We start from the raw sequence: 27,617 nt of genomic DNA, 5'->3' as shown, positions 1-27,617 counted from the left end.
ATCGAGCCAGGTCGACTTCAGATTGGGCTACGGGCTAGGATTAGGTTTAAATATGGAGTCCATCTATTTTTCGGACTAGGCTCGGGCATACCATTGTCCTAGCCCGAGCCCTCGGAACGGAGCCTGAATTCAGGTCCAAACAAGTCTCAAATCCTTTATCATCTTTTCTTAAATCTTTGAGCTCACAACTACCGCTAGAATCTTTTTAAAGCATAATAGTTGGATGTGATTCAATGGATGTTAAAATGGTTAGAGTTCTAAATCATCAATAAGAAAGTCGTTTGCGGTTCAATGAATCGTACTCAACTCTACAAATTCAAATCGGCTCTAAGCTTAGGCTCGGGCCTAGGTTTTTTTAAAAATCTTCGGGCCCAAGTCTGGCTTGAAATCTGAAAAAATTTGAGTTTGGCATGGGTAGAGGTTGGGCTGTCCTAGCCTGGCCCATTTCCAGCCCTAATTGCCATATTTTTATGTTATCTTGATATGGCACAAGGTTGTCATGAGTGGAAATGGGTAGAGGGACATTATTTAAGTTGGGTAAGTCTACATGGGTTAGATTAGATACAAGTTAGAAAAATATCATCCAATTTACATATTAGAATGGGTTTAGATCACCCACATTTTCAAGGAACCCAAACTCGCAAAAGAAAATCTCTACATTATCTTTGAAAGGCTTTGTCGGTGGAGACATGCAAGTAATTAGTAATACAAAAAATCATGCCATTGGAGAGAACAATATCCATCTTGCATCAAGCAAACGAAACTCATGGTTACTTCTAAATCCAATTATGTTTCAATTTCTTTGATCATGATAATAAATACTATGCCAATAAAGATCATAATAAAATAAATTATGCCGACAAGTGTTATGACCTATGAGAAACATTGGAGTAACCTCGTAATTTTTTCAATATTTTTTGAAGAAAAAAGATCCATGATGCCTAATATCATGCAATTTGTATGATCTTAAGACTCAAACTCTATGTTTGGACATTGCATATCATCAACACACAATGAAGTACATGATCTTATTGACATGAAAGCTAGAATGCAAACATCTCTTAAAAATGAAGCATGTGCTTTATGACACGAATTAAGTTATATCCAGAAAAGCATCTATCTATTTTCTAACAAGCTCTCTTTCTTAGTACCTTACAATAAGAAATAAGTTCTTGGACTACTCAAAACATTTAAATTGAATTGAATTCCTTTTTATAACATTCCATCGGAACAATATAACCCATGGATAATTCAAGCTAATATAAAAAAACAAAATCCATTAGTTCTATAACTTCTATAAAGTTCATTATTCAGTTAGGGCTACCCTTGAAATAAAGTCCAAAATTGTTAATATTGTAACACCATTAAGATCTAAGTCATTCAGACAACAAGCTTCCAAACGCCGGCACGCGTGTTCCACGTGCCACATGCTGTCCAATAAAACATACGGTTACATACGAAGTACTCCGTACCCCAACCTCACGTCTACGATGCCAAAAAAGTGCATCACCGTATGCGCGTATCGTTCCTCTCTCCATATCCTGTCGGATAACGCGTGAAGGGTTTTGGGGTCAGGGTTAGGGTTTTGGCGAAACCCTTAGGGAAATGATCGAGAAACCATGTGTGCGTGGGCTCATCCATCTCCGATTGCACCAAGGTTAAGAATTCCCCCTTCGATCGATCGCCTTCCATCTGCAAGTCTTGCATTCTTCATTCCTTCCCCTGTAAGTTCTTCTCCTCCGCGGATTTCCTGGAGGTCCGGTTTCTCTTTGAATCCGAGGCGGTTCCGGAAGGTGCGTATATGGTTTTCCGCCGCCTCCAATGGCCGGAATCCGCCAGCCTCCGTGGAAGGGCCAGCCGTGGACGAAGCACGGGAGGCCGTCATGGAGATGCTGCAAGAATTCGGAGCTTCGGAAGGGGACTCGACGGTTATCGCTTCGAATTCTCCCAAGTATATAGAGATGCTCGTGGGTAACGTTCGAGAATTGGATGAGCACGGTCTATGGAGTTCATGGAATGCCGAGATGGAAGAAGAAAGGGTGGACTTTATTAGTCTTAGTTTTAAGAAGAAGGTGTACCGCATGGCGAAGAGTAAAGGAGATGGCGGGATACTACCCCTTTTGGAAAGCATTGGTCTCAAGCTCTCCTCTGCCATGCTTATTGCCAGGTATCTGTCTTCGGAACGGCTTCCCGAGCTAATCGAAAAGGTGAGTAATTCAATTCTCATGTTCACATTCAATTTTAATTTGTATGAGATAAGATGCAAAGGCACCAGGATTTTAGATTTTTTTTTCTGTGTCCCATTTGATTCCATCATCAGTTCTCCAATACTGAAATTACATGCAAAAGAAAACTAGAATTAGGCTAGCCCTACATCTTTTGAGTTCTTGAGTTTAATAGCCTTCTTCGTCCCCCACCCTAACAAAAAGAAAAGAAGAAGAAGAAAGGAGGGGTGTGTTGCCTGCTAAGGAGTCTCACTCCTGTCTTGATGTTTTTGAGCGTGCATGTACCACTGCTTCTGATTACGGGCTCTCAATGTTCTTTATGACTAATCTTTTTTTATGAAAATAACTACAACTTGTTCTCATTTGATGTTCTTTCATGGTGATGCTTCTCTGAACTACCCCCAACTCGTCTTCCCCGTTCCATTCTTTCTTGATCCAGGCAACTTAGTAGCAGTGTCTATTGAATTGATTTTTTTTTACACTACTCGTCTAAACTTGCCATTGTTTATGGTAGGCCTTCATATTAACAACCCCACACTTCTCTCCTGCTCCCATTCTTCCCGGGTTGCACTTTCAGCAAAAACAATCACCAGCACCAGTGCAACTTCCATGCAACTGTATAGAACAAATTAAGTTTACATGCCCTTGTTATTTTATTTACTCTACTTTTCATGAAAAAGAAACTTTTCCTTTTCCTTCTTAACGACCAAAAACTTGAAGAATTTTAGGGTTCTCTCCTCGTGCTTCATTCTTTTATTACTTTTCTTCATGTGTTCAAAACAAGCACATCCCAAGTGTAATGTTCACTAAAGTTGATGGTAAACCCATCTATAAGTCATTCCACTTATGATTTCAGAATTCTATAGTCATAATACTTTTGGCTTGGTTTTAACGTCTTTCCATGATTCAAGGCATACTCAAGAGAGGAGAGAATAAGGAGTGTTTAGTATGGCAAGTTTGTGAATGGAGTATCTACCTTTATTTGGCATCTATATCGCTTCTTAAAAGTAAAGAATTGTAATATATGTTGGGAGTTACACATTTTTGTCCTTTGGTTTAATCATAATGGCTTGTAACTTAGAATAACAAGAACATTGTTTTTCACTTACTGCAATTTTATGAAGGAATCTTCGGAAATAGATGTACAATTTTGATGGATAATTTGCTGCATGAGACGGTTGAGGAGTTGTAAGAGATGATGATGATTGCGTTACTTTTCATCTTTTCCCTCAAAAAAAGGGGACAAAATGGGTGTTGACAATGGAGATGTGATTCTAAAAATTGTGATTGCAGACCATTATTGACTTTCTGATAAGGGTCATGGAAGTGAATTTCATGTTAGTGGCCTCTTTTTCATTGTATTTTTGTGGCTTCTTATCAGTGCATGAAGGTGCTGACCCTGAATACTTGAGACAAAACTTGATGGTTGTGGTTAAGGTATTCATGCATAATGGTATGCTTACTTTGTTCAGCCTACGCAAGTGGGTCTGCTGGGGGAGGAAATGGGTTGGTGGGCAGGTCAGTAATTGTGTAACGCATATGGGTACACTTACTTTGCTCATCATGCACAAGTGGTCCTGCTGGGGAGGGAATGGGCTGGTGATCAGTCAGTAATCACTTAAGTCACCTATATGCGAGCTTCATATTACTGTATAAGAAAGAACTGTTTCCTCAATTATCTTGTGATAAAACTTTTTGTTACCAATGGAGGTACTTTACTTTCTTCAGTCTTTTTAATCATATCTACACTTATCATAGCTGTCAAATTATCTTGATATCCTCAAATTTGGTGTAGGAAATAAATATTTCTAATGTAGTTTTCTGAGTTACTAAAGTTGGAGTCATTAGTTTGGTCTTTCATCGGCTGGTTGGAATCTACATTGTTTGATCATTTATGCATTGTTCACAGGTAAAATTTGTGAAGGAAATGCTATTTTCAAACAGTGGTTATGAGGTTGTCGTAGGAAGAAATGCAAAACGCATGATGATGCACCTATCAATTTTTATAGATGAGGATATTCAGAGTACTTTATCATTTTTCGAAAAAGTGAGTTACATTTTATTTTATTGTTCTGGAAAATCTTTCCTAATCTTTTTTTTCAGTTATCGACATTTTTATATATACTATTTACATATCTTTGTTGAACCTTCAGAATATACCATCCTTTCCTAAAATTTATATTGATATTGCAGATGGAGGCAAGACATGGTGTTTTGAACATGATAGCATATGAAGATGCCTCATTTCCATACATGATTGAATCATTTCCAAGGCTTCTTTTGTGCTCAACAGAAAACCATTTGAAACCATTGGTTGGTTTTCTTGAACTAGTTGGAGTGTCTAAAGCAAGGATTTCTGCTATACTTTTATCATTTCCTCCCATCATTTTCTACGATATTGAGAAAGAAATGAAGCCAAGAATTTGCGCCCTGGAGAAGGTATCCAAGTATCCAACCTAAAAAAATTTAGAGATGCCTTGTGTGGTTATATTTAGAACTTATACTAGATTTCATGCATTATTTGCATATATGATTTCTTCCATTAAGAGCATAAAAATTTTTTGTTACCATTAAAACAATTTCCTCTAAGAGTTGAGTCATTTGTTTTTGAGTTTCCCTGCAGAATTCTCGTATCGATGTGATTTTAAATGCATAATATATATGGTAATAAGTAATATTCTAACTTCTTTAATCACCTTGCTTCTATGACGACTTCGGCTATCTAGCTTCTTGTGATTGTGATGAGCCTGAGCTAGTGGTTAGATCCATATATGAAATTTATTCCTCAAACTGATGCTCTTCTAACTGAAATACAATTTTTCAGAGTTCATGGCTTCATGCACTTCTTTATGTACTCATTCTCTGGAATAGAAGTTATGTTAGAGTCATTCGTTATTTGATAAGGGACTGCAAAATAAGCTTTAATCTGACACCTCAGATTTAAGGCATGCTTCATAAAACATTCTTGACAACCAAAATGTAGCTGTTTAAAACTTATATTAGAAAGTTTACAGTGGAGAACTGCAAAGTTGTAAAGTGTTACTTTTTTTCTTGAATATTACTGTGAAAGATCCTGACTGCCTTCGAACATAAAGAATGGAACGATTAGCTGATTATGGAAAAGTATTCTGGTATGGCATATGGAGGCAGTTTTTCCTTGAAGCCATATTGCATAGCCTAGTTAGTCATGAGGTGATTGTTTATGGTAGCTAGGGCATTGCCAAGATTAAATACTGAGGGAAAATACAAGCAGCTGATAATTGTTGCTTTCTCCAAGAGTTGTGCCCTACTTGTAGAAATGCTTGTACAGGCACATAATTTATGTCAGTATTGGTAATGATTTCCTTTTCCTTTGTTGATCCTTTACCGTTTGTAGAATTATTATCTGTTGAAATTAACTGGTTATGGTAAGTCCCCCAAAATTCCATTCAGTAGAACTTATATTTCCATCACAAATTCTATTAAATGCATTTTCTTGTCATTGTTCTAGGCAGGTGTCAGAGACAAGGATATTGGTAGGATGCTATTAAAATATCCGTGGATTCTTTCATCAAGCATTCAAAGGAATTATGCAAATATACTTGCATTCTTCAATGAAAGAAAGGTAGCATCAATCAATTCAAGCTGCAGTATTGTATCATTGGGATATATAGATATTCAAAACCGATTGTTTTTGGATGGGACTAGTTTAATTATATTATTCTCATGATTATTAAAAAGGGCACAAACAGTTCAATTCACATAGGTAATACATACCAGTTACGTCATTCTTTAGACATATCTCCATTTTTATTGTGGATCATGTCTCACCATGCCAAATCTGGTGTGAGAATAATTGCCAAATTATAGTAACTAATAATTTTTTGCGAGAGTAGGTGCCAAATTTTAATGTTGATTTGCAAAAATTTCTTTTCCTGCTAAAAAGCTAGGTATTAGTTTTTCATGGCGTTTGGCAAGGAGTTGATTTTGGGTTTTTTGGGAGAAAATAGTTTTTAAAAAATTAGTTACCTAGACATGTAGCAGCGTCTCATGCTCTTGACTGTATTTTTTGTAAACTTGTTTGATGGATTTTAGATTGACGTTGGAGACTTCTATAGTATTTATATGCTTCTCTTCCATATATGGATGCAATGTTAACTTTTATTTCTTGTAATCATCACAGTAAACTTTAGCAAAAGGTTTTCTTATCTCAGGTTCCAAAGTCTAGTGTGGATCTTGCCATCAAAAGTTGGCCCCATTTGTTAGGATGTTCAATTCAGAAGATGAAGCTAATTGTGGAACAGCTTAATCAATTAGGTGTTAATAAGAAAATGCTGGTCCCAGTAATCACTTCAAGTCCGCAGCTGCTACTGAAAAAACCAAATGAGTTTCTGGAGGTGTGTATTTTGATATCTTATGTTATGGGCTTTCCCTGCTAATCTCTTTTTTACATGCTATTCATTCTTATATAATTATTTGTTTGTGCTTTATACACGTGAGAAACTTATTGCATTATGTGGCATAAAGAGATGAACCTAGAATATAAAGCTTAATGTTCATGCTAATTTTTATAATTGATTCAATAAAAGACCAGCATATTGTCCGTTCGTTCTATTTGATAGGACTTGATTTCTTCTACAAGCATATCAGATAATGTCACAAAATATTAACAGTAGACTCGTGGGACTCATAAATCAGAATTTTGTGAAGTTAGTTTTTAGTATCTAGGCTTGCTTTGCTATGTTAGACCTTGTGTTATTCCATCTCACACTCTTTTCAAGCTAGAGGAACTCTAGCAGGATGCTATGCAGTCACATTAGCTCGAACTGTGTGACCAATAAGGTAGATTTTGCTGCCTACCAGTTGATCTTTCTGTGTCTTGTGTAGGTTCCTCTCATGTAAAATTGAGTTGCCTAAGAATGCTGCACAGACTGGTAGGAGGTTGACTTTAATTTAGAGTGAGCAGTGAAATGATCTTAAACCTTGATGGATCATAATCCATAGACCAACACCAACTATATGGATACGGTTCAGCAGCTGTTTTTGACATTTGAGAATGTGTTTAGCTGAATTTACAACATCTTTTTACGGAGACAATTTTGGCTAGAGTTAGTTGCTTGGCTTTTGGACACTATCTCATATCATTGGTCCACCTGTTGTCAATTTCAATACACTGCCCATCTGAGAATTGTTAGTTTCGCATCCTTTAAATTAAAACTATCTGGTTGAATTTTTAAATGCTCAACATTGTGGATTAAAGTATATGCAGTTATCTACTAACATTTGTTAGGGGATTTTGTCAAGTGCTCTATTATCTTGTACCATCAAATATTTAATTCAATACTTCCTTGACTTTTGCAACTTACATGAAAATGGCTAAGTCTGATGAATATTTGAAATGCTATAAGTATTTCATGTTATTCACCTTGAACAAATGAAGTTCTAGTAGTGAGCCTTTGTTAGTTTTGGCCTGTTCCTTATTTGATCAACTATTTAACTGTATTAAGGCTGAGAAGCTTGGCATTTAAACTTCAAAAGTGTTGGCTACAGTATTGACTTTTTTTTGATGCTTTATTTGCATGCTTTCATGTATGCTGATAAGTTCTTCTTGATATCTTCTGAAAGTTATTTTGTCCTGATAGGTGGTTTCTTATATGGAGGAAGTTGGTTTTGATGGAAAAACCATAGGGAGGATCTTATGTCGCTGCCCAGAAATATTTGCCGCTAGTGTCGACAACACCCTCAGGAAGAAAGTCAAATTCCTCACTGATTTTGGCATCTCGAAGGGCTGTCTTCCTCGGGTTATTAGAAAATATCCAGAGCTGCTTCTGTTAGACATCAATAACACATTAATGCCAAGGTAAATCATCAAATAGTCTTGTGAGTATGAAGTTTATTATATGTTTCATTGTTCTTATATAACACAGTTTTATGGGGTCTTTTGATGACTGGTGTTTCCGTGTAGAAATTTCCCTGTATTTCTATGCTGCTGGCTTCGTGGGAGGGTCCATGAGCAAATTTGTTTTCTTTCTCTTTAAATATATCTCATAATAGTGTTGTGTTATTTTGACTGTCATAGTATTAGGTCATGAAATGCCTCTGATCCTCGCTTTTTAAAATGTCCTAGGGCTAATATTTCACATGCTGATATCCTTAAAAGTCTGATTTCGTGATAAGTGAGAAGATGGAGGTTTTATCCAGGCATGTTAGACATAATTACCTGTAAATCTGGGGATGCCTATTGCCCATTTTCACATTTTCCATTTCCTGCACTTCCAGCACCCCAACGGATTCCAGGATTTTGCAAATACCTTCCATGCTGGTTTAATTATGCAAGATAATAATTGCAACAAATAATTCATGATTGCTTGTAAGTATATATGGCCATTTTTGTTAATGTTGGCGCCTGTGATTTGCAGAATGAGGTATTTGATGGGAATTGGGCTGTCTAAGAGGGAGGTTTGCTCCATGATCTGTAAATTTTCTCCTCTTTTGGGCTACAGCATCGAGATTGTTTTGAATCCAAAGCTCGAATTCTTCTTGAGCACCATGAAGAAGCCCCTGAAGGAACTTGTGGAATATCCAAGGTATTTCAGTTATTCTCTGGACAAGAAAATAAAGCCCAGATTCTGGATACTCAAGACCAGAAATGTTGAGTGCAGTTTGAAAGATATGTTAGCAAAGAATGATGAAGACTTTGCGGCAGAGTACATGGGTATCGGGAGACTGCTTGTGGTGCCTTCTCCTGTTCCAAAAGGAGGGGAAAACTAGTTTGGCAGCACATATTCATTTATCCAGCTGAAATTGACAGGGCTGGTTCGGACCTGGTCTCATGTGGTACCAGGTATTCTATGATCGACGCACAGCACTACCAATATGAAATGACCGCGAAGCTGGCAGTGGTGGTGCGATAAGATACCAAATGATACTAAATTACCATCAGGCATTGATCTTTGCTGAATCCATCATTGTGGCTAATTGAGGTGGGACACCTGCAGATGATGCTGGACGACAAAGACAATTTTATCATAGGTACAATACAATTTTATCAATTTTACTCGGTCCTTGAAGAGGTGCAGTGGTATGTGACTTGTGCTTGTACTGCTTTGCCCAAAAGAGGAGAATTTTATCAAAAGGTTTTCTTATCTCAGGTTCCAAAGTCTAGTGTGGATCTTGCCATCAAAAGTTGGCCCCATTTGTTAGGATGTTCAATTCAGAAGATGAAGCTAATTGTGGAATGGCTTAATCAATTAGGTGTTAATAAGAAAATGCTGGTCCCAGTAATCATCCTCCTAATGGATCATCAGAAAGTTTTACTGCATGTATTACAATTCTTCTCATGTTCCAAATTTTAGATGTTGCATATAAAACAACTCTGAATATATGTATAAATTTTTTTTCCGTTTACAATTTCGTGTGGAAGCATCTAATCACTGCTGTCGGGCATTCTCCCTGTTTCTAGATTTCTTATCAGGCAAAGCTGGGTCAATTTTAAAGGACCTGCAAACTGGAAGCCTGCATGTCAGGTGTGGATTTGATCAACATCGGTGGTTCCCACCTCAGCCACCCACGGCCACCCCGCAACCTCCCATGGTAATCAGCCACTGCCTTCCATCTTCTCGTCAGATGTTTCTACGGAAGCCTTACCGTATGCTTTTATCTTTAATCTTCCTATTAGATCAACGGATGGAACTGCGATATTCCATTTCTTGTGGATGGAAGCCACTTTACTGAAGCAGAGTTTGGTCCACTTGTGTCTGTTTGGTTACCCAAAATCTTCATCGAAGTCTCTTCCGTTCCAGAACCCTCTTCTTCAGTCCCAGTTCGGTGTTTTTGTTGTTTTTTCACTCTGGTAATTTCGGGAATGAATTGGCTTATTAATGCACTTCGTCGGCATCCCTTTTTTTATTGCAAACCAAATGCAAGAAGTAACTACTGTATTTTTCTAAAATGCACTCGGCTAGAAGGCATTATTTTGGTGGGGATGATCATCCCTCCCCTGGGCGGTTGGAGGCCACAAAGTTTTACTTGAAGTTGGATAGGTGCATGCTCATGCATTAGCACGAGCAGGGACAATGGAGCGTGCTATTGGGTTGATCCCATTGTGGGTGCCAATTGTAGGCTAATATGTACATAAAATGATGTTGGTTGAGGCATTAGCTTAGCTTGTCTGCATTCTCCCGAGAGCTTCTCTTTAAGGAGATTCCTGATTTAAACCCTGGCGATGACACATCTATTAGTATACAAAATTTTTAGATTGTTGATGTTTAATTACACTACTGGTACCCTATGTGCAAGTGAATGGTCCCTACGGGTATCATGGTGTTCTTTGGTGCCTGCAGTTGCTTCTTTGTCTACACCTGTGTAGGTCAGGCGTTGAAAAAGTTACATGCAAGGTACGTCACCAATGGTACTTCTTTTCTGAATTCCTATACATTTATGCTACAAAGCCTAAACTTGTAACCCAGGCGTCGGCAATTACGGATCAAATCCATGAACTGCAATAATCTCGGTAGGGGAAAACTGCGCTCTTGATGTATCATAATCCGGCAAAAAAAAAAAAATCAATCAATTTCAAAGCGCACCGGGCAACTCTCTCTCTCTCCAATTTTTCCGGTAGTTGCCTGCTTGAAGTTTAGGCGTTGGACTTCCTTGTAACTAATTACGGTGGTACTAATCTGTCCATGTACGTACCATAATGTTTCGCTTTATTCTTTTAGACAAGTTTCATGGTCAATATTGACCATGCACAGTCTTGGAGTCATACTTCCTTGCTGGAGAAAGACCCAAAAGAAACAGTAAAATGTAGACGTTCCATATAAGGCGCAAAACAAAACTGATCACTCTGGTTGTGCTTGGTCTTTATGTTTTATCATTCACTAAAGCAATAGATACTTTCATGCTAGAAGATTTATACTAAAATTATTATATTCCAATCCTGCTGTTCTTTTATTGCTGACATGAGCAGATCACTACCTTCAATATATCTTTGCTTGTGCATGGGACAGTAGCTGAGGGCAGTTGTAATGTAAGTTCCTGAACTTGCGTAGCTTGTTCTTTTAAAAGGTAGTTTTGTTTTCATGTTCCTGCAATTGGGAATTAATGCTAAGGATCTTGCTTGTGACTGGGTGAGGTTGACCCATATGCCACACCCAGGAGCATGGGAATTTTCAAGACGAAAACTAAAAGACTGGAAATGACGAAACTAATATGGCTTAAACATACTGATATAGAACCTCAACAACTAAAGTTGCAGGCTTATAATGATCACTCTTTCTTAAGTTCCAACATTAACACAATGCTCTCAACAAATGCTGCAATAGGTAAGCATACCATCCTAAGTTGTAGGTCTTCTACCTAGCTGATGCCTTTTTTTTTCTGAGAGAGAATTTGCTAATGCAGTAAAATGGGAATCCTTCTGCTTGTATATGCATGGCATGACCAAATTATCTCATCATAAGCATTAAGTGAATAGCTGCACTGGTGTATGCTGTGCAAGTCAGAGTCCCTGTGATCTGGCTTTTAGTATCAGAAATCAAATCAGAGTGCAGTTTGGAAGAAACATCAGATGAATGTGCAGACTGAATTGGTGGTGCATCCAATGGCTTGTGAAAACAAAATTCACTGTTTTCATTCAGTTGGAAATCAGGTATATCTTCCGCCATTGCAGCTCTTGTGTGCAGCATGCAACTATTCATTCGCTCTTTTGGCAGCTCCTCTTCAAATCCCAAAGGACTGGCGGCACAACTCCACCAGTTCCAATGGCTTCCAATTAGGCATTAACCATTTGTCTATGCATAGCTTGGCTTAACTTGCCCTATCGATCCCAGGGCCACATATATCTGATGATTCCTTGGGAATCGGCCGGATGATTGGATGGTTACTACGAATCAAAATGGCATGAAACAAAATAAATTTCAAACAGCTTTCTTAGGTTCAAATTCATTCCACATTTTAGTGGTGGTAGTTTCATTCCGAAACCACATAAATGACACTTCTAACAGATTAATAGACAAGACTACATCCATGCTATTTTGCAACTTTAATTATTTATTGCTTCATAATAACGCTATTCACCAACACAAACTGTGTTCTGATATATTCTGATGGATTACCTCTTCTCTATGATGTACAATTTCACAATGTCGAATGGAGTTACCTGTCTGACGTTCTCAGGAATCATAGAATGTTCCAGTCCCTTGAACAGAGATTTTTTGTTAAAAACATTCAGTCGCATTCTACAATGCGATCCTGGTGGGACATACCAGATCATAATTTCCATTTGCATCTACTTCCTGTAAAGAATCTTCGCAACATCACATCAAGATTAACCAGCTGATATGAACCTTAAAGATATTATCTGCTCAGCTCCTATTTCCTGCAATAAAATCAGTGAGTGGAAAATAGGAAAACACAATCACTGGATTCAAAACATAAACATGGAGGAGTCAAACTTTCAGGAATCCTAGAGTAAGTTTGCAGCTCTCCTAGCACTAGCACAGAAGTTCGCAATGTTGCAACCCAGACCATCCATACATTTACCCTTTCACAAAAATAAGAAAAAAATATATATGAAAACATAGCTTTTTTTCGAAAGCTCATCCCACGCCAAGTCTCTCTATTCATCTGCACATTGGCTTTGGTGAGCGATGGGCCTGAGCGATGTCAGCCTCGGAGGAACAGTAGCAAAGCCCTTCCTTATTTTTCTCCACCACCTTCAGTATGCTCTCAAACACAGAAACCTCGCAGGGGATCCTCAGAACACCTTCCTGCTGGAACCCGAACTCCTCTTCTGCTTCTCTGAGCAGAACTGCGAAGGCTCGGTGACCCAAATACTCGGTAGGGATCACAAACCTCTGCATTTCCTCTCCAACGCATACAGCGAGATATCCCTTGGGGACATCTCCGGAGAGTGCCGAATATGAAGTGTCGGAGAAGGAGAGGGTCCTCTTCAGGAACTTGATGCTCTTGCTGTTGCTCTTTGGTGCAACTGCAAGCTTCTTCCACTTCTTTAGCATCTGCTGAAGCCTAACTATCTCTGTGATCTTGTTGGGCTTCTTGGAATCCATGGATCTTATTTGATAGCTTCCCAAATGCTTCAAGAAGACAAAAACTCTCTCTTCGCGTCGGCAGTGATGGTCTGAGATGCCATGGTGGGTGGTGCTTCAGAATTTAAAGAGAGCTCCAATCCTTTGTTCAGTATTTTTCTTTTGTTTATTTTTATATGGCTATTGGTCATCTACCTGGGTTTCTGAGATCATTGCCTGGGGAATCAAACTGACCAACGGTTCCCTCTTTCAAAATACTCGTATAAATCGGCCAACAACCTTTTTTAGCAAGTCTGGGCCTCATTCATTGGTTTCTGGAAAAAGGCATCGCTTGGTCTTGTGCATAAGAAGGGTCTTGCACTGTTGATTCCGATCAAAATGCAGATCTTTTTACAGTCTTCCTATTTCGTACAGCATAAACACTCTATATGTACCGTCCTAACATGTGATTCTCGTACAATATTTATTATGTTACTGTCTCGAACGCCAGAGCGATCAAGTTTCATGGAATACCTCTTTCTACTCAATAATGCAATTATTGAATCCATATTGGCGAGATAGCAAATCCAATATTTTTTCATCCTCTATCTTCTTTTATGGGGTGTGGGTGCTTGGGAGAACGTGACAGAGAGCAGAGTCGCATGTGAAGTGCCTATCTTATGTGTAGCAAAAAAAAAAATTTATTTGGTTCAACATAATTATTATAATGCCCACTGAACCGTCTTTTAATCATTTTGAGGATCCAGAGTAAGTATCTCTCTTGTGTTTCCAATTCATCAGTAACAAATATCCTTTCAAATTTGATAGATCATGAGTGGGGAAGTTTGGGATATAGCAATTCAAGAATAAGCTGTTTTTTTTGTGAATGAAAGTTTTTCTTCAGTTCTCAATATCTGTGGGAAAATATTAATGGGTGTTTCTATTATCGATGCTTGCCAAAGTAAACAAGAAAACAAACCAACCTTTTAACAAGTTTACCAAAGTATGGAAACTAGAAACTGATCTTAAAATTCACCACCAATTCCCAATACTGTTTTTGATTTTAATTGTGATAAACTATGGCCTGCTTGAGAGTCTGCTCCAGAGAAATGTTGGTGAAGGGGATAACTAGAGCCCTTGCTTTAGAAGAAACATACCTCGATCAGTTATCCGGGTGATGATGATATATAGAAGAGGCTTTAAACTTTATGATTGAAAGTCAGTTTTTATAATTTTAGATCTAAAATAATCATTTCAGACATCCATATCCAATGTGCTGCTACCTGTTGCATTCTTTGAGGCACATAGATTGACTGGTTTCAATTAACATAGTTTCTCTTTAGATGCAATTCTTTTGCTAATGAGATGGAAGAGGTATGTTTATTTATGGATCTCTCTCTTTTGACTGGTTATAGTGGAACATGCTGCTCAGGCACATTGGTGATGTTTATGGGCTGCCATCAGCATTAAAACCAGGTTCTAGCATTTGGAGACTGGAGCCGCCCGGATTAGATGAACAATCAAGGTCCACATCTAGATCAAACACTGAACCAGTGGTGGTGGGGAATTCTATGAAACCACCAAATTGGTGGGGTGCGTTGGTCGGCCACGCCCACACCACTAGGATCCCTTTGCTCCTTGGCGTCCGCCCTTAGATTTGGTAGTACCGCCTCGACTGAGGAAAGGCAACGCCGAATTGATTTGGATGTTCGGCAAACTTAAACTCCTTAATTTTGACATAACCCAAGATTACTAGCTGCAGCTTATCTTGAAATGGCACAAGATGGAGGTTGGCTCCTTTCTTGGAATCCTTGAACAATCAAGGAGATTGCTTTATCTCTTTGAAGTATTATTTTTTTCACCAAGAGTGTGAGTCGGCCGATCGAAAGGCGGTACAGGGCTTTAAAAATGAGACTTAGATGGGATATATTTAGCGATAGTAGTAATGCCATTGGAGTCCTAGCTCATGTGAAAGGAATTGTTTACTGTCATCCATCCAAGTGGTAAGACTTTGCGAGGAGAAAGTGTTTGTTTACTGCTGTATCCAAGTGGGAAGGGAGGTTTTCAGGTCATGTGAAGTTCTGTGGATGGTGGAGTTTCTTGGCATCGGGTACAGCACACAGGACCGTCAAATACCTTACTTGGAAGCACGTACTCTTTCTTAGAGAATACTCCTTCACCGCGTGCATCTCGCAAGTCGTTATTACGGTTGTCATGCCGACCTTTTCCATGCGTAATATTGTCATGATATAGAGCTATGGACGTCCTATTTCTTTCCTTTCTTTATGCAAATTTCAAGATATGCCATGGTTTTACGAGCTCTAGAAAGTTAAGAATGAACCCCTTTTTTTTTTCCAAAATGGAGCTCGCGAAGGGAGTGGATCAGATGAAAAAAAAAATCCTCCAGACCGTCGTACATGTTTTATTTAGACCGCATGAATAGTTAGCAGAGGATTATCGCACGCCAACAATTCGAATCTAAATTAATTTATTCTATTATATATATATTTATAATTTTAAAATAAAAAATAATTTAATGTTCTAGAGGCCGGATGTGTTGGAAACTAAGATTTGAGTGTAATCCTCAATTTTTACAGTAAAATTTTTATACCATCTCCATTTGTAAATGTAGATCAATGGATCAAACCATGTAAATATTATGTGTTCTTTTTTCTTCCTGTTTCATTATTATTTCTATCTGTTGCTACATCATGATATAATTGTGATGTTGAAATGGCACTGGTACTACATTATTGTGATACGAAGATTAGTTGATCGGTATACAATATTTGTTAGGTAATCTGTCAAATCTAAGGTACAAGCAGCAATGACTCCCAATATATCTCCATGAATTTCTCTAAATGTGAAATTTTTCATAATTAAGCATGCACCACGTGGCCATGCACCATACCAATCACACGCAGTCGTTCCATGCGGTGGAGATCGAGTTATAAATTCTCCATGCTGTGTCAGCTATAGAATCTCATGTTCAGCACTCCTACGGGGGTTTTGTGTACTTCGGTGCTGCATCTTTATTTAATCTGTAGCTTTGGATGCTCTGGCGTCCGGCAGTTACTTTTAGTTGGGCAGCGTCGTTCAAAACACCAGCTCCCTGAAAAATGACTGAATTGTTCAAAGGCAGGCACGAACCTCAAGGGCTTTCTGGATCTCTCTGCCTTCTTTTTTTTTCTTTTTTTGGCGATCTCATGCATGCACATGCCGTGGGCAACATCTTGCTAAAAGAATGCCAACTTGAGAGAGAATTTTGGGCTTCCGCCCGATTCCATGTGATTGGATCCAAAGATGGATACGTTTAATTTCTAAAGCAATGTAATCGTTCTTTAATAGTCGCGGATTAGTTCTTCTACGTTTTTTTTTTGGGGCATTGAGACAGTCAACCACATCATCATTATCATCAGCACAACCACCACTAGGTCCGGTCAAATCTCCAGTTGAATCTTCTCCTTCAATCATATGCCATACCAACCCGAAACCGTAGGGAAAGACATAAAAAGAAATGCTTAAATTAATTAGATCTGAAATGGAAACTCACATGATGAACACCATAGTCTTTGGGAGTAGGAGCTGACCCTGTAGCAGAAGAGCATAGATCGCGAGGCGCAAAGCGCTTGGTAAAAAAGTTCTTTTTTATTGAAATATTTTTTCTAAAAGCCTAGTACTTAAATATATGCTACATAAAAAAATAATTTTTGTATGTTTGATTGATCATAGTAAAAAAAAGCATATTTCAGAATAGCTTATGTTTGATTGAATATTTATATTTTTGAAAAAGTTGTGTAAAATACTTCTTCTGCCTTTAATAAGTAGAGAGATCTTTTGGAGAAAAAAATATTCTAATTTCCAACCAGTAAAAAATGAGAATAGAATTTTTTTCATGCTCTATATAAAAATTTTTTTTCCATAAAATATTTAAGTTTTATTTTTATGAAAAATCTACTTTTTTATCTCTCTTTTTTGAAAACTCTAATCAAGTTTGAGGCATCTCTTCGTCTTTCCATCAACCCCCTCCCCACCCTGCAGCATGCAGACCCAGCATTCTAGTGAAAAACAATTATTTTTTTTCAGAATCTAAGTTAAAAGGTACTCAAGAAAATTCTTTTTAATTTTTGAGTAGTTAAATGTGGTTTAGAAATTCAGTAGCTAGGTTATCTTCCACCAGTCACACATGCCCTCCATCAAAAGTTCTATCAATTTCTTTATCCCATCTACGCATGTACTCCAACCTTTAAAGTCTCGTCGCCGGACCCTTAATGGAGGTTGGCAGTCAAATTTCCTCTTTATCTAGCATTTTGGGCTCGTTTGGTTCGCGGGAAGCATTTTTTCTCCTAAAAATATGATTTCTGAAAAACAAATTCCCAGAAAGAGGATGCCTAGAAAAGTACTTTTGGCATGTTTGATTGACCATGGAAAAGTGACAAATTCCCAAAATGCTTATGTTTAGTTAGCCATCCACTTTTCTGAAAAAGTTATGTATAATTCCTAGTATGCCCTTAATAAAAATTAGGTCTTTAATGCCTCTTTAATGCTTCTTTAATGCTGAAGGGTCTTTTTGGGAAAAAGTAAAAATAGAGTGATTCCCGCCTCATGGGAAAGTAACTTTCTCATGTTTCTCATGGGAAAGACTTTCCATGAAATGTGGGAATCATATTCTCATGGGAATAAAACTTTTCCGTCTCTCTTCTGTAAAAACTCCAACCAAACAAGAGGCATCTCATTACTTTCCCGTTGACCACACTTTCCTCCCTTCTTTTCCCGCGAACCAAACGAGCCCTTTATGGAAATGTCTAAAAATGACTATTTTTTTTGATGATTTTAAAAGGGACTAGTTGCATGGCATTCTTAGTCACCATCAAGTAAACTGAGAGTATCGTTGTTGAGCCTGGCCTAAGGCCCTGTTTGGGGGAGCTGTTGGCAGTAGAGCTGTTAGAAGTAGAGCTGTTGGAAGTAGAGCTGTCTGAAGTAGAGCTGTTATAAAAAGCTGTTTGCTGTTTGGTAACTACGTTCGTAAAGTGCTGTGGTACTTTGTTTTGTGTTTGGTAAACAAACTGAGAAAGTACTTTTATATGACAAAATTACTATAAAGGACATTGCATAGTATTATACAACAGAACATAATAAAACATAACATAAATTAATACATAAATATACGATATAGTATAATATTATTGTAATATAAAATAATATTATGTTAATATAGCATAATAGTAATATAATTATTAGAGTAAATTAATATTTGGTAATATAACATAATATTAAATTATTTAACATAACATATTAATGTATGATGATATAATATAATATATATTATATTTATAGTATAATACAATAATAAAAGTATAAAATATTATAATTATTAGTATAAATTAATTTCTCATAATATAACATAATATTAAATTATTTAAAATAACATATTAATGTATTATAATGTAATGTAATATAATACAATATTTATAGTATAATACAATAATAAAGGTATAAAATATTATAATTATTATTATAAATTAATTTTCCATAATATAACATAATATTAAATTATTTAAAATAACATATTAATGTATTATAATGTAATGTAATATAATATAATATTTATAGTATAATACAATAATAAAGTTATAAAATATTATAATTATTAGTATAAATTAATTTTTCATAATATAACATAATATTAAATTATTTAACATAACATATTAATGTATTATGATATAATATAATATGATATTATATTTATAGTATAATACAAAAATAAAGGTATAAAATATTATAATTATTAGTATAAATTAATTTTGCATAATATAACATAATATTAAATTATTTAACATAACACATTAATGTATTATGATATAATATAATATGATATTATATTTATAGTATAACACAAAAATAAAGGTATAAAATATTATAATTATTAGTATAAAATAATTTTTCATAATTTTCCATAAAATAATTTTCCGCGGTCCATGGGCTCTTCTTCGTGGTCCACGCTCGAGGAGGACCTCAGCGTGGGCCGCGAGGTTGATGATAAAAAAAAAACAATAGATTGATTTTGGAAGGTATGGAAAAGGATTAAAATTTTTTTCTTCTAAAATGTGGTTCAAGAGACGCATACAAAATTGAAAAGAAAAATACCTTTTCTTATGGAAGGGAGTCTGACGGCTAGGGTTCTTGGCTCCAGCAGATTTTTAAGTTTATAAAGGGACAAACTATGTAATTATGTTATTTTAATATGGGCATTTTTGTCAAAAATACAGCTTTCCGAAAAAGCTGAAACAGCTTCCTCCCAAAAGCTCCAAATTGGAGCTTCCTCCCAAAAGTTGTTTTCAGCTTCCCGCAAAAGCTGAAACAGCTTTTTGAAAAATTTACCAAACACAGTTTTTCATCTAAAAGTACTTTTGGAGGGCCAGAAAGTGCTTTCTGGCCCTCCAAAAGCTCCCCCAAACAGGGCCTAAATGTAACATATATATAGATATTTTAGACATGCTAGCTTTAGGACCTGGGCTGAAACAATACGAAAGTGAGAACGAGGTCTGAGTACTGGCCCAACAAAACCCCGGATGACAATTCAAGTTTATCTAGAACTCGGAGACTTCACCTGTTTAATTTTTCTCTTTCTCCTCTGATTTTCACCACCAAATCGTCGGGCCTAGCCCTTCGGGCTAGCCCACGAGCCCTAATTTGTTTTTTGAATTTGACTTGGCAGATTTAGTCAGCTTACATTTTAAGTTTTTAACCAGCCCATGCATGCACATGTAAACTCAAATATGATGTTTGAGGGCCGGGCAACCTAACCCAACCCAACCCGGCCCCAAACTTGATCATACGACAAGGGTACGAAGCTGATGCAATGCAACACTGATTTGTTTCTATGATCAAAATTGTATACCTGCGCAGCCTAACAGCCGATTCGTGTGAAAGAAGATGAATCCTTCTTTCGTCCGAAAGATGCATCCTCATCCCTTTCCCACGTTCGTGTTCGAATTGGCATCTGACAAGGGCTTTTAGAATGACAAGTCTGAACAAATTTCATTTGATTTTAGGGCATGCCCCTCTCTCCGATACAAATTTTAGAGAATTTTATATGTTATTATTTTCCTATTTTATTCTCAAAGTAGTCCACTTTCTTAGAAATAGGCATCCTAACATTTTGTGTACATAAGCAGTACTGTTGCCGCATGGTGCAAGAAGGTTGGCATGACTTGCAACTTTTTGACGCAAATAGATATTGGTTGACTACGGAATTGCCAAAGCCAGTATCCAAAGTTTTTTTGCGAGCATGTAACATGCATCCTGAAGTATTTTCCATGAAAACAATCCCTTCTATCCAATTAAAGTTTAAGTCGATTAACTTTTCCCATCAAGAGTAATTACTTCGAGCATGAAGTAACTACCTTCTCGACTTCATACTTTTAGCTCTTCATGGATTATTTAAACTGCATCCTTCCCATCATAAAATCAAAAGTGCCATGATGGACATTTCACATAAAGAGATTTATTTAAATTTATTTTTCTTATTTCAGCAGCAAAAATTGTTCTGTCTCATCAATTGAACATCCAATTTACTCATTCTGATCGTGACAGAGTGGCATGTCGTAATGTGCCATAGATGGTCGGCACTAACATTTTGGGACCTAAAATTGATCAGCTATTGGCTATTGCAACTTGCAATGCAGGAAATCTTTCAACACTTACTCACTAGATGGATGGAATATCTAATTTCCATCAACATTAGCGTCTCTTCTGCAGACCAAGCTTCAACATCGGCCACCTTCCATGGATGCCCCTTGTAAGCTGCCATGGTACGTTTAGCCACTCTTCTCGGCTTACAGGTAATTTTCTCCGGCCACCTACCAACTTGACCTAACTTTAGTAAAAGTCCGAAACCACTGCAGGCCGGCGTCTCAATAAGGGAGATGATTGGCTTGCCTGCCCAACAAGCACCTTCCATGCACGCTCGTTTGGTTTGCGGAAAAAAAAAAAAAGGAGAAAAGTGTAGTTAATAATAAAGTAAAAAGATGCTTCTTGTTTGGTTAGAGTTTTCAAAAAAGAGACACGAAAAAGTTATATTCTCGTGGAAATATGATTCCCATATTTCATGAAAAAGTTACTTTTCTATAATCCGAGAATCGAAACATTTTAATTTTTTTTCCAAAGAGGCCCTTCAAGGATTCTCATTTGATCCAAAGCATTAAAGACCTAATTTTTATTAAGGGTATAATAGGAATTACACATAACTTTTCCAGAAAAGTGGATGGTCGACCAAATATGAGCACTCTAGAAATCTGTCATCTTTTCATGGTCAACCAAACATGTCAAAAGTACTTTTTGAGGCATCCTCTTATCAAAAATCTGTTTTTCAGGAATCATATTCCTATGAGAAAAAATGCTTTCCGTTAACCAAACGAGCCCTTATAGTTTTTTCCTTTTTTTCCCCCCCAATTCTTGGTTGGTCAGCAATGCTCCTGTTTGAGGCTTTTGTGCCCCTCTACTCGCATCCTTTGCATCAAACCAGTCTCATGGTCATGGAAAGTTGATTACTCAACTCAGTTGTTAAAAAAAAAAAATGCTGTCTAATAATGAGTTAGTTTGTGTCGCTATATGATTTGCTTGATCAAAAAAATAACTAAACTTGACTTTGATAGAAGGATTCACTCAAATATATAATTCAATAGTGCATATTAATATCCTTCCGTGGAAGAGGTAGAGCTTATGGATTCGATCCTGAAAGGTTGCACCATTGCCACCATTATTTTCAATAAATTCTCAAAAGAAAGAAAAAAGAAAAAGGATGTATGCTGATATCATTGCTGCAGCCAAATGCATCAATCATACCTTCATCTTTGAATGCCAGCAAGTATTCATCACCCATACATATCTATTTGTCTGTATATGTATGTGTGTGTGTATTACTAATAATCTTTGAAATTATTAACCATATTTGGTACAAAGGGATATAAATCTTTTTAATCACTTTCATTGAAGAAATACAAAGGGATATAAATCAGATGCGAGCGTATACCTATTTTTCAAAGTAGTTATATAAAAGAATCCATTGGGCTTAATATGGAAGGTTGAGCAACAATCTTTATAAATTAAACATGAAATAGTAAAATCTAATAAATAAATAGATGGATTTTTGATTATGCATGTGAAATTTAGTTTATATCCAAACTTAGTTCCAAATATGGTGAAAAGTCTATTAGTCCCTATCACCAAATCCATTCTATAAATTTAAGTTATATTTTATTCTAGGCCTTGCACAATCAAGTTTTCCTATTAGGTCACTAATCAAGATTATGCATAATAGAATAGAAATGGCATCGCGTAGGGTACCCACAAATTTTTTACTCTATCTTTATCCAAACTCGTTTAAAATCCTACTATCCGGGCTCATCTCAAATCCAATTAAAAATGTATCCAAAATTTTCAAATCCATCCCATCAAAAAATAGTAAATTCGTCGGATACCGAAACCGACTCGATTAATCTTTATTTGGATCAGGTTATTCAAGTCAAGTTGGATACCCGACCCAAAATTATAGAAAAATAAAAAAAAGGATAAAAACTAATGAACTGAATATAAATGATATCAAGCAAAAATCAATTATACATGATCAAACTTCCAATTCAAACATAAACAAATAAATATAATATATATACGAACATTAAGTTCATAATCCACTCACCCCCTATTGTATATATATTTGTAAAATTTTATAAATTATATACATAATATATAACCGGATTTAGAGAGTAGATATTCAAGGGTCAAGTTTCAAATATGTCCTCAATTCTAAAAAAAAATAATTTTAAATTCTAAATTCTTCGCAAATCCTATATGGTTTTACTAAATGGATCCTATTAGGAATCGGACGGATCGGATGTCTAAGAAAATCTACCAAGCTACCATTTCTATGCCTATTCTGTTGCGATGAATGAGAGAGTTACCAATATGATTAAATTTTGCATGGAAAGTTATCAAAAGCCCCCCTCAACAGTGGGAGTTGTACGGTATATTTTTTTATCTATTTTTTTCTCTTAATTAATGTATGAATAAGCCATAAGGTGAATGGAGTGTATTAATTCAAGATGCGAATGATCGTAACCGTGATGTGGAGTGCTATAGAGATTTGTTTATATAATAGAATAAACTGTAAACTGGTACAAGGAGGCGGAACGGATGGTTTCCTTCCTCTTTTTGTCTTGTAACGGAATGTGAAATGCGCCGCCCACTTTTACCGTTTTACGTAGCGTTTTAAACAAGTAGTATGACTTGGATGCCGGAAAAAACCTCGGCGGCTTTGAAATTTTATCTTTTCTTCTATTTTATAAATTATTACATAATCAGTTATCGGCGTTCAACACGTACGAAAGGCTCTTTTGATGTACAATTAATATTGCACAAGAACTTAATGGCAAATAATAAGCAAGTGTTTTACACACACATACAAAAAAAAAATTCAAGCACGAAAGCTGGATTCTTTTCTATAGAGTTGAAAATTTGAAGAGATCCAATCACTGGTCGACATGGTGTTGGAAGGATCAATTTGTCGAACACAACAGCTTATGCATGGCATTACAGCTTGGACCTGTCCGCTCCAAACTTCGTGTCAGCAAGGATCTTGACTCTAACGGATCAAAAAAGATTTGGCATTGGATCTTTCCTATTTCATATTTAAATTGGATCAGGCACAATCAACTAATTATGATCGGATCTATACTATACGGTGATACTTGATTACATAGATTTCGAAAATTCATGTAACGTGTTATCCATGCACACCATGGATTCCATGCTCTGATAGCCTACATTGGAGACATATGGATGGCCGTAGAGCTCCACAAACCTTCCAACTTTTTTTTTCGGCTGCTCACACTATCCTAGCATGAGCACAGCCAGCTACATCAGCATCAAGCAAACAACGTCACAAAGCAAAAGAAACAGAAAACTGCTGAGTCTAAAGATTCTTCAGAGTGGTACGCAGCGAAGGAGACGACCGAATCAGCAGCCTAGTTCGCCTTTCGAAGGACATGTCTGATCTGGAGAATTTGGTACTCCCATAGCATCTGATGAATGTCGCTCAGAAGCGCGGGTGCTCCACCTCCTCCCGCCCCTCCTTCTTAAGGCGCGCCATCAGGGAAGCTGAGTCTTCCTCCAAAACGAATTTATGCTGCGATAAAGCGAAGGTGAGCCATGATCTCTTTCGCTCTCTAGATGCACGCATGGTCGAAACTTTCCGGTACACATTATTCTATTTTTTATTCCTTGAAAAGATCCTAAAAATGGCATCAAAGCACATGCCATCAAGAGAGAGGAATCTCCTCAACCACGTCCCCCGATCATGCATGCATCAATACATCCCCCGATCTCCACGGCCATGGGGGACTCGGGCCTAACTCGAATTTCTTCCACAAGTGCGGCCCTAAAATTTGTCACTGTCATAGCGTTCTCTTTTTCCTCCCTATTTTTTGGGTAGCTTCACAACGTTCTTTATTGGTCCCTGGAATGACACCGCTACCATTCCCTTCTTGCCAAAAGAGTCCGGGTAGTTCTATATACACCCCCCCTATTGCTCAGGACACCCCCCAAAAATTAAAAAAAAATTAAATACTCTCTACACCCCCCCCATTTGCTAAGGACACCCTTAAAAAATTAAAAATTCCTAAATTACCCCCCACCCTCCCCACCCCCTCACCTAAATTGCTCTCTACACCCCCCAAACCCCCCCCACCCCGCTCTTCCCCTCCGAAACACCTCGGCAACGCCCAAAACCCCCCCGTTCCCCCTTCTCCCTCTCGTCGCCGGCATTCTCCCGATCTCCGACCACCTCGCCGGCTTCTTCCGGAACCACCTCGCCGGCTTCTCCCGAAATTTTTTTTTTTCACGGTTCGTGCTCCGTTCGGCACTGGATCGCCGAACAAAAGGCTTCTGTTCGGCTGAACAGTGCCGGACAGAAGCCTTCTGTTCGGCACTGTGCAGCCGAACAGATCTGTTCGGTTGAGGGTTGCCGAACAGAAGGCTTCTGTTCGGCACTGTTCAGCCGAACAGAAGGCTTCTGTTCGGCACTGTTCAGCCGAACAGAAGCCTTTTGTTCGACGATCCAGTGCCGAACGGAGCACGAACCGGGAAAAAAAAATTTCGAAACAAGGTGGAACACGTACCTTTGCGGCCGATTCTTCGTCCCAAATCACTAGTTGCTTGTCCATGCTTCGAATGGGGCTTAAATCTCCTTCAAAGATCGCCTAAACGATGTAAATGGATCGAGGGGTTTAAGGGGGGTTTGAGGGGGGGTTTTTTTTTTCTTTTCAAAACGAAACGGATGAGGAGGAAGGGGGGGTGTACTGAGAAAATTTCAAGGGCAATATGGTAATTACACTAAAGGTTAGTTTGGGTATTTTTTTTTGGTTTTTGGGGGGTGTCCTGAGCAATAGGGGGGGGTGTATATAGAACTACCCAAAGAGTCCCCATTTCCCCTCCCAGTAAAATCCAAAATGTCCACAATCGTCCGTTAAATCACGAAGTCGCCCTCGCTTAGCTTCAGCCAAGTGGATGACTTCGTAAATAACTGGAGACACAGCTAAGAACTGATATTTCGCATGGCTTCCAATCTAAAGTTCGGTCATGGCACCATCGGGTGTTGCTCGGAAGCACGTTTCTCTCACTGAACGGGTGTCCATTAAATAGGGCTGCCTGCCGCTCTTCCTTCAAACCGAAGAACACAGAAGAAGGAAAAGTTACAGAGAGGAAGATGGAGTGGAAGAAGGGTTACCTCGATCTGATATTGGTGCCCTTGAGCCTCCTCTCCCCCATCCTATACCATATTTGGTTATGGCAAAGGATTAGGTCGCAGCCACAGCAGACCTTCATCGGGATCAATTCGGCCGGCCGGCGACTCTGGGTCTTTGCCATCATGAAGGTATCCTACCCACATATACATTTAATTTGGTTTTTGTTTGATATTTAGAATACCTGCAGTATTTGGTGGTGTTGCTCCATGACCAGATGGCCTAAAACCTACATAGCTCAAGCGTGTGGTTTAGTTAGGTTATGAACACACTGCATCATGTGGCTTGAGATGTCTGCAATATATTAAACATTGATTATGATTTAGATGCAAGAATGTTAAGCCTAGGAGGCCGGTGTTATTTGATGAATGCATAACCATATTAACCTGCATGACTTGTTGCATTTGGATGTTTCCATAAGTTTGCTTTCATAACTCGAACATTATTTAATTTGTTAGCTTCCTTTCTTCTTTCTTAATTTCTGAGCGAAGATTTACCATCCCTGACAAGACTAATTGTGACGCTTTCATTGCAGGACGGCGATAAGAAAAATGTCCTTGCAGTGCAGACGATTCGTAACGCAATAATGGGTTCCACCTTGATGGCCACCACCTCCATCCTCCTCTGCTCCGGCCTCGCGGCCATGATCAGCAGCACATACAGCATCAAGCAGCCCCTGAACGACTCGGTCTACGGCGCGCATGGGGAGTTCGTGGTGGCTTTGAAGTACGTCACGCTTCTCGTTATCTTCCTCTTTTCCTTCCTCTGCTACTCCCTCTGCATCAGGTTCATCGGCCAAGTGAACTTTCTCATCAACGTCCCTCAAGGGGACGACAATTCCCTCGTGACGCCGGAGTACATTTCCAATCTCCTGGAGAAGGGTTTTGCCCTCAACATAGTTGGCAACAGACTCTTTTATGCAGGCCTTCCCATTATATTGTGGATATTTGGACCAGTTTTGGTGCTTCTATGCTCTGTCACCATGGTTCCAATACTGTACAACATGGACATTGCCTTTGGGCAAGGGAAGGGTGGTATCAGGAAAGAAGATAAGGTCGATGGAAAAATTTCTATGGCCGTGTAGGAGACTCGTAAAGGTGGTGCCGTTGTATTCCAATCTTCTGTCTTTTTTTCTTCTTTTTTTTCGCCGGCTTCTTTTTTCTAATTTTGTTGGCGATAGTTATGGCATCATTGTACGTTAAAAAAAATATATATCAAGGGCAGGGTTACTGGTGTTTTTGTATCATCATTCTTGATTTGTTTTCTTTAGAGTTCGTGCAGTAGAGAGGTTCCTTCGGGGTTCAGGATATATACACTCCGTGGGTGTGGTGAAGTGGCACTCAAGTCAGGGAACAAAGGCCCCGTGCTGCACACGGTTAAGCTCGTGGGACAGCATTGAAAGGGTGTCGCAGTGTTCTCGTTTTAGCTTTTTCAAGTCCTTCCTCCATCTTGGTAAAATGCATAAAAACTACTCCGTTGGGAAGCGGAACTACGTTTTGCCAAGTATTGGGCTTCATGGTTAGATGTGGAATGAGGGGTTGTTTAAAATTCTTTTACCAATGAAACGAGCGTGCCTTAAATTTTTC

The 27,617-nt window shown here is 37.9% G+C and overlaps 3 protein-coding genes across 9 annotated transcripts; 2 read left to right on the top strand and 1 right to left on the bottom strand.

Moving 5' to 3' along the window:
- Positions 1-1,470: 1,470 nt before the first annotated feature.
- Positions 1,471-10,475, top strand: LOC103702252 (Mitochondrial transcription termination factor family protein). Of its 7 annotated transcripts, XR_015971436.1 has the most exons (10): positions 1,471-2,207; positions 4,135-4,272; positions 4,419-4,664; positions 5,716-5,829; positions 6,419-6,601; positions 7,847-8,064; positions 8,624-9,236; positions 9,356-9,526; positions 9,667-9,797; positions 9,883-10,475. XR_015971436.1 is itself a non-coding variant. In XM_008784584.5 (7 exons), exons 1-7 carry the CDS (start codon positions 1,620-1,622, stop codon positions 8,973-8,975), a joined length of 1,839 nt encoding a protein of 612 aa, XP_008782806.3. In that variant the 5' UTR covers positions 1,471-1,619; the 3' UTR covers positions 8,976-9,614. The 7 variants fall into 7 exon arrangements, 3 of the variants coding, with proteins under 3 accessions (XP_008782806.3, XP_089782334.1, XP_038983935.2); XR_015971435.1 differs by lacking the exon at positions 9,356-9,526; XR_015971437.1 differs by lacking the exon at positions 5,716-5,829 and having other exon boundaries at positions 1,525-2,207; positions 9,883-10,459.
- Positions 10,476-12,686: 2,211 nt separating this feature from the next.
- LOC103702417 (auxin-induced protein 6B-like) lies at positions 12,687-13,341 on the bottom strand. The gene has a single exon (XM_008784857.6). It carries the CDS (start codon positions 13,271-13,273, stop codon positions 12,827-12,829), a length of 447 nt encoding a protein of 148 aa, XP_008783079.2. The 5' UTR covers positions 13,274-13,341; the 3' UTR covers positions 12,687-12,826.
- A 12,617-nt stretch (positions 13,342-25,958) lies between these two features.
- Positions 25,959-27,365, top strand: LOC103702416 (uncharacterized). The gene is made up of 2 exons (XM_088707936.2): positions 25,959-26,162; positions 26,567-27,365. The coding sequence occupies exons 1-2, from the start codon at positions 25,995-25,997 to the stop codon at positions 27,113-27,115; spliced, it is 717 nt and encodes a 238-aa protein (XP_088564062.1). The 5' UTR covers positions 25,959-25,994; the 3' UTR covers positions 27,116-27,365.
- Positions 27,366-27,617: the final 252 nt, after the last annotated feature.

The sequence above is a fragment of the Phoenix dactylifera genome, chromosome 11 (genome assembly GCF_051530095.1).
Source record: "Phoenix dactylifera cultivar Ajwa chromosome 11, Ajwa_hap1_PhDact_Kaust_v1.1, whole genome shotgun sequence".
NCBI lineage: Eukaryota > Viridiplantae > Streptophyta > Magnoliopsida > Arecales > Arecaceae > Phoenix > Phoenix dactylifera.
This window is presented reverse-complemented; position numbering and strand designations above follow the sequence as displayed.

Coding starts and splice junctions, on each gene's coding strand:
- LOC103702252 (XM_008784584.5), top strand. CDS start 1,620: ATGTGTGCGTGGGCTCATCCATCTCCGATTGCACCAAGGTTAAGAATT. Junction 4,665..5,715: donor GAATTTGCGCCCTGGAGAAG/GTATCCAAGTAT, acceptor TCATTGTTCTAG/GCAGGTGTCAGAGACAAGGA. Junction 5,830..6,418: donor CATTCTTCAATGAAAGAAAG/GTAGCATCAATC, acceptor TTCTTATCTCAG/GTTCCAAAGTCTAGTGTGGA.
- LOC103702417 (XM_008784857.6), bottom strand. CDS start 13,273: ATGGATTCCAAGAAGCCCAACAAGATCACAGAGATAGTTAGGCTTCAG.
- LOC103702416 (XM_088707936.2), top strand. CDS start 25,995: ATGGAGTGGAAGAAGGGTTACCTCGATCTGATATTGGTGCCCTTGAGC. Junction 26,163..26,566: donor GGGTCTTTGCCATCATGAAG/GTATCCTACCCA, acceptor CTTTCATTGCAG/GACGGCGATAAGAAAAATGT.